Below are 9,734 nucleotides of genomic sequence, written 5' to 3'. Positions count from 1 at the left end.
AAGAGCAGAGTTTTTCCAGCTTTTCAAAAAGCTGTGATTTAGTACACATGAGAAGCTAGCTTTCAGTGAACTGCTTCCTGGAATAAGTGGCCTTGTGATAAAGGTACTTAGAAATAAAAATAACTAATAAAACTAATTATAAAGCCTGACCCAAATTAACAAAAATAAACATCATAACAACTACAGCAACTGTGGGTAGGCGAATAATTCAGCTGTATAAAAAGGTCTTCAGCTACTCACATCACCTCAGAAAAAAATAACAATAGCTGGATGTCTAAGGACACTAACAAGTTGTTCTATTTATATTTAAAGAAAAATCAATCCTAACAGTAATATTTTCTTCTTGGCTGAAATTGGGGGGGAAAAATCAAAACAAGGCAAAAAAAGAGAAGTACTCACCAGATAAGTCTGTTTGGTCTATGAAAAGAGGAGAATGTGGTCAGAAGGAAATGATGAAGCACTTTTCAAGCCATCAGCAAATAAGGAAGATCCTTGACAGGATCTTCTCCAAATGAACACTGCTACATTTCCAGGCACAGATGACCTAGAGCACGCTAATGTGGAGAGGTGCGTGGGGTGCTGTAGTGATGAACAAGCCACTGCTCAAAGCCTGAGGCTGCCTGGGGAGATGGAGCGAGTGATGCAGAAAATAGAGCGTGGAGCCATCACTGTGTTCCTGCAAACGGTGTTTTGCAAAGCACGGTAACCCCCCCGGTGAGAAAAAAGCAGTGGCTGCTGAAATCCATGGTTTGCTGAGGTCAGTTTTTAAATGCATTGGGGAAGACATTTAAAGAAAAGCCTGGGTGGACGGGTGAACAAATGACGTCAGTGATTAGTCTGACAGGCCACGTCCAAAAGCCAATGAGAAACCAGTGGAGGGGGGAGGAGGGGAGACATCGCGAAGGAATGGAAAAAAGATCTACACACATTTATAGAAGGACAAGGAATTGACAGACGAAACTGAGACCATTCTTGATATCTAGAAATGATAGGCTCTTAAAAAGAATAAATATCTCACTCAAAAATGCCAAGAGGCATTACAGTGTGGTTTTGAATAGAGTCAAAATACATTCTGTTGCCATACATATACAGCCACGCATAGATACATCTATGAGCAAGAAATATTGGTGACTAACCTTCCTTGTGACAACGGGAAAGTTGGAAAGACTTAGGGAGCAGGATTCACAACCTTGTGCAAGTTCTCAGCCAGGCGCTGAAGCAGATGGCATTTTTAAACATCTTTTATCCACATGTGACATCGGTGTGCTTTGTCCTGCTTTGCATCAGAAACTGGAATAGATAGAGCAAAGACTCCTAACTGTGATTCCAGACTGGAAAAAAATATGTTTCAAGAGTGGAAAGTTTAGTTATTTTGCTCCTTAAGAAAAAGACCAGTGAGCATTTTTGCACAGTGCCTAAAGTCAGTGCACGATGACATTCTATAGGGCAGTTTAGTCAGGCTGATAAAGGCATACTAGGAGTCTGAGGAGATGGGAAGCTGGAGGCCATCTGAAATTTGGTGCTTTGGGTCCAGCACCTAAACCACTATCCAACTTGGCAACTAAAAAGCTGGAGATTACAAACCACTTTTTTTTTTCTGTCCCAGGACTCAGGGCAAGGTCAAGAAAGGTTGCTCGCTTGTTTGGTGGAGGTTTGGGCAATGTTAAAGAAAGGCTTTGAGACCCACAACGTTAAGAGTTGTGTCCCCTCCCCCCACTACATGTATTATTTCTCATTTAGCAACCTTGAATTTCGCCTACCATTTTAATAAGCCAGTCACTCGGTCCCGAGATCCTTCTGCACCTTTCCACAGGCTGATTCAGTATTCAGCGTTTTGGATCATTTTGCATAATCAACAGACCTTGGTACCCCACGCTCCAAATTGTCCAGATGCTGGACACTCATACCTTCTCTCTGTCGCCACCAGCCTTGCTGCTAGTTTAAAACCTGCAGAAGGTGATTTTCCCTGTGCTAGGGCTGTCGTTTGAAAGGTTTTGCCAGCCTGTTTTTTCATAAATCCTGTGGCTTTTCATCATGTGGGGGGGTTGAGGTGAGTGGTGAATTACTTACAGCACAGTTACCTGTTCATCCATTTCATGCTAGAGACCATCCAAGTCTGGCACTTGGTACTGTGCTGCCCTTTAGTGTCACAGATATGTTCTCAAGTCCTGACGCTTTGGTTTGCAATTGCAGCTTCATCTCATCAGTGCCGAGGAAAATCTCTTGTCTGGCAATACCCCAAAGCTCCTCTGATGGCAAAACATCAACTTTACTTTTCTGTCATGGCCCTAAGCTTCCCTAATCACTCCCACACCATCTTATGGCTTTTTGGCAGCTGTCTTGCCTCCAAGATGCATTGAACGAGGTTTTCATATTTTCTATTTGTCACAGTCTCCTGAAAAATCTGCCTTTTTTTTTCTTTAGGTTCTTAAGCTTCATTCTCTAGTATTTAATGAGTTTTTCTGTTATTTTCTTTTATTTTCATTTGACTACAGCTTCGCTTTTTGATGGCTGCCTTTTCAAATTTTATGCAGTAAAGTATAACCTAGCACTACTGTTCCTTCTAGGAACATTTAATTGAGAATAACTCCCTTGAGAAGATGACACTTCTATAGCAAGGTAATATATGGAGGTAAGTCAGCTGTCCTAGAGTAAGAGATTGCATTCAGCTCAGAAGAGTACGTAACAAATTATTTGTTTTTGCAGTGTGCAGACAGTACGATTGCTCAAAGGTAGGCAGCCTGTTTTTGATGAAATGCCTGCATTCTGTGAGTACTGCTGGAGCCCACAAGGGGTATTTGCATACCCTGAGTTTATGTCATGAACCTGCATTTTGTGAATGGCATTTGTTATGAAGGAGTTTGGAACATTATTGTTTAAGGTGTCTTTTATCACTGTTCAATATATGCCTTGTGTCATAGTCTTTCCATCGGAGATCTATATCTCCTCTTCCTTGCATTGATCTTGTCAGTTGCTTTGCTCTAAGACTGATTTACTTCAGTAATGGACAGAGTATATTTAAAAGGTCCAAGATCTTTTTTTTACTGTGCTTACGCATTCGCCATTTTGTTACATTTTGTTGTGATTTTTCAAGTGAGCTTAATTAGTTTACACATCTGCTCAAGCTGATTTTCACTACATGGCATCTTCCTTAATGCTGAGGTTTCATGCTGACATCTCAAGAAGGTGGTCTGAGGACAACTAGCCCTTTCTTGGGGAAGTAATGCATGTGTGGTAGTCTGTGCAAATGCTAATGAAGTATAAAATAATTTCTCTAAATGTTCAAAGTTGCCATAAAACTAAATTTTCCCGTAACACCACTGCTAATTACCATTAGCTGTCCTAAAACTGAAAATAAAAGTTACAGCTTACCACCCCTAGAAATGGTTGGCTGCCCATCAGAGAGCTTTCTGTCAGCACAGCCCTGCAAAGGAGTGAACCTGGATCCCAGGTCCATCCCTCTCCCATGATGGCCCAGCACAGTGCCTAGCCTGTTCAGGAAGGCAGTCAAGCCTTCAGCCAGGATCTGTGTCCTTCTATGCCTTCCCCTTGCAAGGTGCTCACAAATCAGGATAGATTATGGCTTATCACAGCTGCTTTCAGAGTTGGTTTGTCCCAGCAAAGTGGTGTGATCACTTTTCACTCCTTTGCTGAACAAGAGCCTCCTTATGTTTGCCTGAGCACCTGCCTTACTACACCAAGCATTTCTATCAGTTCTCCTTAGAAAGGCTGTAAGAACAAACTTAGAGCTCCCCTACTTTGGAAAAAACTCTTCTCCAGAGACAGAAGCAGCTGCCACAGCAGATCTCCCACCTTTATCCCAATGCCACTCACAGTAATATGTCAGTTTTTCAGATTGACTAAAAAAAAAAAAAAAAAAAAATTTAGTTTTTTTAGGTCAGGGTTGCAGTTCTCAGACAGGCTGGCCACTGAGCCAGTTTTTCCATCTGCCCGGAGGGGCCTTGCTGTGGTGCCAGCTGTAGGCACAGTGTCTGGATGCAAAATGAGGATTCAGGAGAAGTGCTGTGCTTTTCAGGGAGGTTATATGAGAGAGGAAACCAAGCCCTCCAGGCAGTCCAAAAGCTGCACGACTTGTTTGCCACACTCGTTCTCCCTGTTTCCATACAAGACCAACCGTGTTTTAAAGACTGTGATCCCTGGCTTGCGCCTTGCCTGAATACTTTTATCGTTTTTCTAGGAATTTCAAGCAAGATTGTAAACTAGTTGAAATAGTATTTTGAAACACAGTGAACCTTTATTCAAGACATTCCCAGCAATTGTTGGTCTGAGAGCACATACTCCTCCCTGCACCCCATCCCCCAGGTTATATGAATTTGCTCATTCCCACAGCAATTTGATCTCAGGTTGGATAGAGCTCACTCTTGTTAAATAACAAGAATTCTTTGCTCTATGTGAATTTTCAGGCACTCTTATCTTGCTTAGGAAACATAAGGCTTTTTAGAGAAAAAAAAGTTACTCTTAGTAATGTTCCACCTTTTAACCCTGTTCAAAATATATTTGTTTTACATGGGAAAACAGGCATATCCATCCCTCCCCCCCCGCGAGGTGTTTCAGTAGCCTCTCTGCGCTTCCAGATTATCAAGCAAGGCGCTGACTGGCACGCACACAAATATGCACACAGCACAGCCATTCAAAGCACCCAAGCACAGCAATCAAGGACAGGATGGGACTAACCCAAGACTCATTTGTAAGCTTGACAGGTCTGCAGGCTACACCTCTCCTCAGCAGAAACCCAGCTCCACGGGAGGGCTGCCTCCAGCGAGCCCAGTATCAGGCAGCTCCCATTTAACTCCAGAGTTACCTAAAGCTTCCACAGGGCCATTTGTGGGGTAAGCCAGGTATTCCTGCTGTCCCAGGGCTAATGATCTGCTCAGAGTCCCAGCTCTTATCCAGAGGCAGGTTATTTAACTTTTTTCTCTTTGCAACATAACTTTGAGTCATGGCCCTCTAGTCCAGCAAACATTTAATTTTTACGCAGCTCAACCACTGGAGATAAGCGGCTCCAGGAAACTATGTCCAGCATACCTTGATCCTGGGAGTTTTAAGTCCTCCAGCTAAGTCCTTGCTGCATCCAGATCAGGATCTAAAGCGGGGTCCGCACAACAGCTCCAACCCTGCCTGCCAAAGAGAGAACAACACATCAGCCCCGAGATGTTAAATTAAGCTGCTAAAAATGGTGGGCCACGTGATTTTGTGCAGTGCATCGCTTATCTGTCCTAGCACTCACAGGTCGTGGAAGGCTTCGTCCCTGCCCGGCGGTGTTCCTGCTTCCAGAGGTAACACAGGGAATCAGAGGGCTGACACTCACCTTGCAGAGATTTGCTGCTCAGCAGCTTAACTGCAACTGCCCCTCCTTACGCACAGAATTAAGCCAGAATTAAGACTAGCCACCACCATGCTGACACTGGCCTCCGACACGTCCCAAGGCAGCCATTTCCTCTCAGGCAAAGCCAGTTCATTTTAAAAGGTAAAAGCAGATGAAATATCTTCCTTGTAACACCAGGAAGTATTTTCCTTGTCCCCTACTAAGGCAAGGGAAGGAGAATTTATTTTTCTTGTGCCCCTTTACCAAACCAAGTGCAAAGTCACCTTGCTCAGTACTTTTATCCTGCATACGCCCATCAGACATGCAAATCCAGAGGCAGAAGGTGGATGGAGTCACAGAGCTCCTTTCTACCACACAGCAGTCTTGAGAGCACAGCCTTGCACCACACCTTATTTTGGCTCACAGGCAGGAACCTTGCCTCTCCCATGTGGAACAAGCAGCTCACCAGGCTGCACACATCAGCCACATGCAGCAGAGACTGTGCCACACAGGCACCTGCTCATTACACCCCCCCTTCTATTTCCACTGACAGACAGAAAAGACATTTCAGATGGTGATAACTTTTATTGATGTAAGGTGGTACACAAACAGATCAGTTTCTATCAGCCTCTCCACCTCCCCCAGGCTCGGGGAGAAGTTGGAGGAGTGGGGGAGACAAGGGAACAGAACTGGCCTCTCACTGCAGAATGCAGAGCTAAGCGGTGGTGAAGAAGGGCAGGGGCTCCAACAAGGGAGAATCCTGCTTCCCTAGGCAGCAGGGGGGCTTGTGTGCTCGGCTCACTCCTTGGATGCCATGTGGACCATCAAGTCCACAACACGGTTGCTGTATCCATACTCGTTATCATACCTGGGGACAGAAAATAAGTGCTGTCAGGGCTGACCCATTCCTCGCATCCCTTCTTCCATTCTTCTAGCTCCCTTGCCCCATCCTACACAACTGATCCAGGCAGCTTCCCATCCACTTCCAGTAAAGAAAGCAATGAGCATCCCACCCACGTGTCCAAGAGGGGAAGGAGAAAGCTATAGTTGTTTCAGCTAAGAAGCAATCTCACTCCATCGAGACTGTTACAAGCTGGAGCCAACCGTACTCCACACAGGTCTGTGTATCCCCCTGGAATGCCAGCAGTGACCAACAGGACCCAACTCTGTAACCTGCCTGTGCCAGCCCTCACCAAGGCTGCACCTACCAGGAAACCAGCTTGACAAAATGGTCGTTCAGTGCAATGCCAGCACCCGCATCAAAGGTGGAGGAATGGCTGTCACCATTGAAGTCACAGGAGACAACCTGAAACAGAGGGGAAATTTTAACACACAGCTACCCAAGATCCCAGCAAAGCTGCTGCCAGTCAAAAATGAGGCAAGTGACAGTAACCACAGGCCAGGAGACTGGGAGCTCCTTACCTGGTCCTCTGTGTATGCCAGGATGCCCTTCAGGGGCCCATCGGCAGCAGCCTTCACTACCCGCTTAATGTCATCATACTTGGCCTGAGAAGAGACAGATGGTCAGGTCCCAACTCACACAAAATGTTTGCCAGGGGCAGGGGAGGGAGGATAAACACATGGGAGCACCACAGCAGGTGCTATTTTCACAAAGATCAAGTCTTCAGGGACAAAGTCAGGTACACAGACGGCAATTCCAGGAGCAAGAAGGAGCTTAGAGGAAGAAGGAGCACCATCTGAAGGTTGTTAGGACCTTGCCCACAACACTTACTGGTTTTTCCAGACGGCAGGTCAGGTCCACAACAGAGACATTAGGAGTTGGCACACGGAAAGCCATTCCAGTAAGTTTCCTGTGAGAGAAGTGAGTCAGCAAAAAATAGCACCTGGGACCCCTCTGCCAGCCCTCCATTCCCCTAGAAATATTCTGCCTCCTACTCATAACCAAGAAGGGGCACCCACCCATTAAGCTCAGGAATGACTTTTCCCACAGCCTTAGCAGCTCCAGTAGATGCTGGGATAATGTTCTGAGCGGCACCTCTGCCATCCCTCCACAGCTTCCCAGAGGGTCCATCCACTGTCTTCTGTGTGGCTGTGATGGCATGAACAGTGGTCTGAGAAAAGAGCACAGGAGTAAGAACACAGCCAATACTCTCCAGAAACAGCATCCCAGGGGACACAAGGAGTTACTGATGCTTTCCCTCTCATATGAGGGCACCCTGAGTTCTCAGCACCAAGCTGCAGACCTACCATAAGACCCTCCACGATGCCAAAGTTGTCATGGATGACCTTGGCCAAGGGCGCCAGGCAGTTAGTAGTGCATGAAGCATTGCTGGGGTAGAGAGAAAAAGGCACATCAGCCAGAGGTGAGAGGAGACCCCACGCAGCTGGTGAGAGCTCCAGGCCAGGAAACATCTTCCTCTCTCCTTACCTGACAATTTTCAGAGACTTGTCGTACTTCTCATGGTTGACACCCATCACAAACATGGGAGCATCAGCTGAGGGGGCAGAGATGATAACACGCTTGGCGCCACCCTTCAGGTGAGCCTGGAGAGGAAGAGGTAAGACATTAGATAACTCAAGATCCCTCCAAGCTTGCTTCTTCACCACCTCTTCTCCCTTACAACCTCATCTTGAGCAATTCTGTACGTGGTAACGTGCCCCACAGGCAAAATGGTTGTATATCCCTTCTCTCACGTGCCACTGTGGCATACTTACCCCGGCCTTATCCATGGTGGTGAAGACACCGGTGGACTCCACAACATATTCAGCACCAGCATCTCCCCACTTGATGTTGCTGGGGTCACGCCTGAGGAGGGACAGAACTGTAAGAGCTGCTCCACGAGACACACACTTTCATGCTCCAGAGGGGTGAGAGGGAAAGAGATTACTTACTCCTGGAAGATGGTGATAGCATTCCCGTTAATCACAAGTTTGCCATTCTCAGCCTTGACAGTGCCCTTGAAGTGACCATGAGTAGAGTCATATTTGAACATGTAAACCTAAGAGAGAGAGAGAGGAAGGTCAGGTACCTGGGCTGCCATCCTCCTGTAACACTCGTTTTTCCTGGGAAGCTACTAGAACAGATCTAGAGAAGCCCTACTCAGAAAGGCCCAGAGGGGGCACTGCAAGGCAACTCACCATGTAGTTCAGATCAATGAAAGGATCGTTGATGGCCACCACTTGGACTTTGCCAGAAAGGACGGCAGCCCGGGTGACCAGGCGGCCGATGCGGCCAAATCTGGAGAGAGAGAAGGACACGGGTGTGAAGGCACAACAGGGAACCTACTGGGCTGAGCACGGCAGGCAGTCCTTGGCAGCCTTCCCTCGGGATCATCCGCTCCTCCCTGCCCAGCAGGGCAGGAGGGAGCCCTGTAGCCTGTCCAAAGGCCAAGGCACCCTGGTTAAAGATTAAGAGCGACCCCCACCCCAGAAAGGTCAAGTGCTAAATTTACTGAGGCCCCGCGGATCCAGTTACTCCTCGGCCCGGCACGAGAAGGTCACATCCCCGGGACGGTCACCGACACACGATCCACCGGGCGACTTTTCGGTGGGAGGCTGCGGGGATCCCCGGGGATGCGTGGGGGGAAATTGGGGCAGCCAAGCAGCGGCATCGCCTTCCGGGGTGAGTCACCCCGAATCTGCAGGGAAGTGACTCAGCAGGTACCGCTTTGCCCCGGGGGACGACGGCGGAGCGGGGACCGGTGGGGCAGAGCGGGGACCGGCAGGGCTCAAACCGCCCCCCCCCAAATCCTCCCCCGCGCCCTTGAGGCGACCTTGCCCCCCCCATCCCCAGTCCCTCCGCACCCCTCTGACCCCGGCACTCACCCGTTGACTCCGACTTTCACCATCTTTGCTTCTTCGGGATGTTCCTGCGGGCAGAAACCGCCGTTGAGGGGCTGAGGGGAACCGGCCGCAACCGCCCCCCGCGGCCGCGCGCGCCCCGGGCACCGTTAGCGTCTCGCCCCTCGCTGAGGGGGCGCGAGGGGGGTGGGCGAGGGGGTACCCGCGCTCCGAGCCCGCCCCCACCCGGGCGATCATCCCCCCGCCCCGGGCCATCATCCCTCCCCTCCTCCCCCCTGCTCCCCACAGCCCGCGACAACTACCCGCCCCCATCTCCTCCTTCTCCTCCTCAGGTGATCATCCCGCACCCCCACGTCCCCATCTCCCCCCTCATGCCACCCCCGCCATTTTGCGCCGCGCCGCCTTTGTGCCCGCGGGCCCCGGCGCCACGCGGCCCCGCTCCGTCCGGGGGCTGCCGCCGGCTGCCGCCCCCCCGCCAGTGGGCGGTGCGTGTATATGTGGGGAGGGGGAAATCTCACACGCCCACCCCCCACCGCCACTCTCTCACTCCGCGCATCTCCCGCCGCCCCCGCCCGTTACCTGCTGCCTCCAAGCCGCCGAGCGCGCAGTGAAGAGGTGGCGCAGCCCCGCTCCGCCGCCCTTTATA

The 9,734-nt window shown here is 49.3% G+C and overlaps 1 protein-coding gene and 1 long non-coding RNA gene across 2 annotated transcripts; one reads left to right on the top strand and one right to left on the bottom strand.

The window, feature by feature from the left end:
- The first annotated feature begins 1,893 nt into the window (after window positions 1-1,893).
- LOC135409291 (uncharacterized) lies at window positions 1,894-4,258 on the top strand. Its single transcript, XR_010428135.1, has 2 exons — window positions 1,894-2,619; window positions 2,707-4,258. It is a non-coding gene; the product is annotated as an uncharacterized LOC135409291 (long non-coding RNA).
- A 1,633-nt stretch (window positions 4,259-5,891) lies between these two features.
- Window positions 5,892-9,734, bottom strand: GAPDH (glyceraldehyde-3-phosphate dehydrogenase). The gene is made up of 12 exons (XM_064644588.1): window positions 9,668-9,734; window positions 9,113-9,156; window positions 8,426-8,525; window positions 8,180-8,286; window positions 8,003-8,093; window positions 7,716-7,831; window positions 7,535-7,616; window positions 7,247-7,398; window positions 7,059-7,137; window positions 6,749-6,832; window positions 6,535-6,632; window positions 5,892-6,194 (listed from the first exon to the last, which is right to left on the bottom strand). Exons 2-12 carry the CDS (start codon window positions 9,133-9,135, stop codon window positions 6,125-6,127), a joined length of 1,002 nt encoding a protein of 333 aa, XP_064500658.1. The 5' UTR covers window positions 9,136-9,156; window positions 9,668-9,734; the 3' UTR covers window positions 5,892-6,124.

The sequence above is a fragment of the Pseudopipra pipra genome, chromosome 2, assembly GCF_036250125.1.
Source record: "Pseudopipra pipra isolate bDixPip1 chromosome 2, bDixPip1.hap1, whole genome shotgun sequence".
In the NCBI taxonomy this organism is placed as follows: Eukaryota; Metazoa; Chordata; class Aves; order Passeriformes; family Pipridae; genus Pseudopipra; species Pseudopipra pipra.
Note: the sequence above shows the minus strand (reverse complement) of the source record. Positions and strands in the feature narration are given on the sequence as shown.

Excerpts from the sequence above, each read along its gene's own strand:
- GAPDH (XM_064644588.1), bottom strand. The coding sequence starts at position 9,135 with ATGGTGAAAGTCGGAGTCAACGG. Across the intron at positions 8,287-8,425 it reads TCATTGATCTGAACTACATG|GTTTACATGTTCAAATATGA; the intron begins GTGAGTTGCCTT and ends TCTCTCTCTTAG. Across the intron at positions 8,094-8,179 it reads GCTATCACCATCTTCCAGGA|GCGTGACCCCAGCAACATCA; the intron begins GTAAGTAATCTC and ends GTCCCTCCTCAG.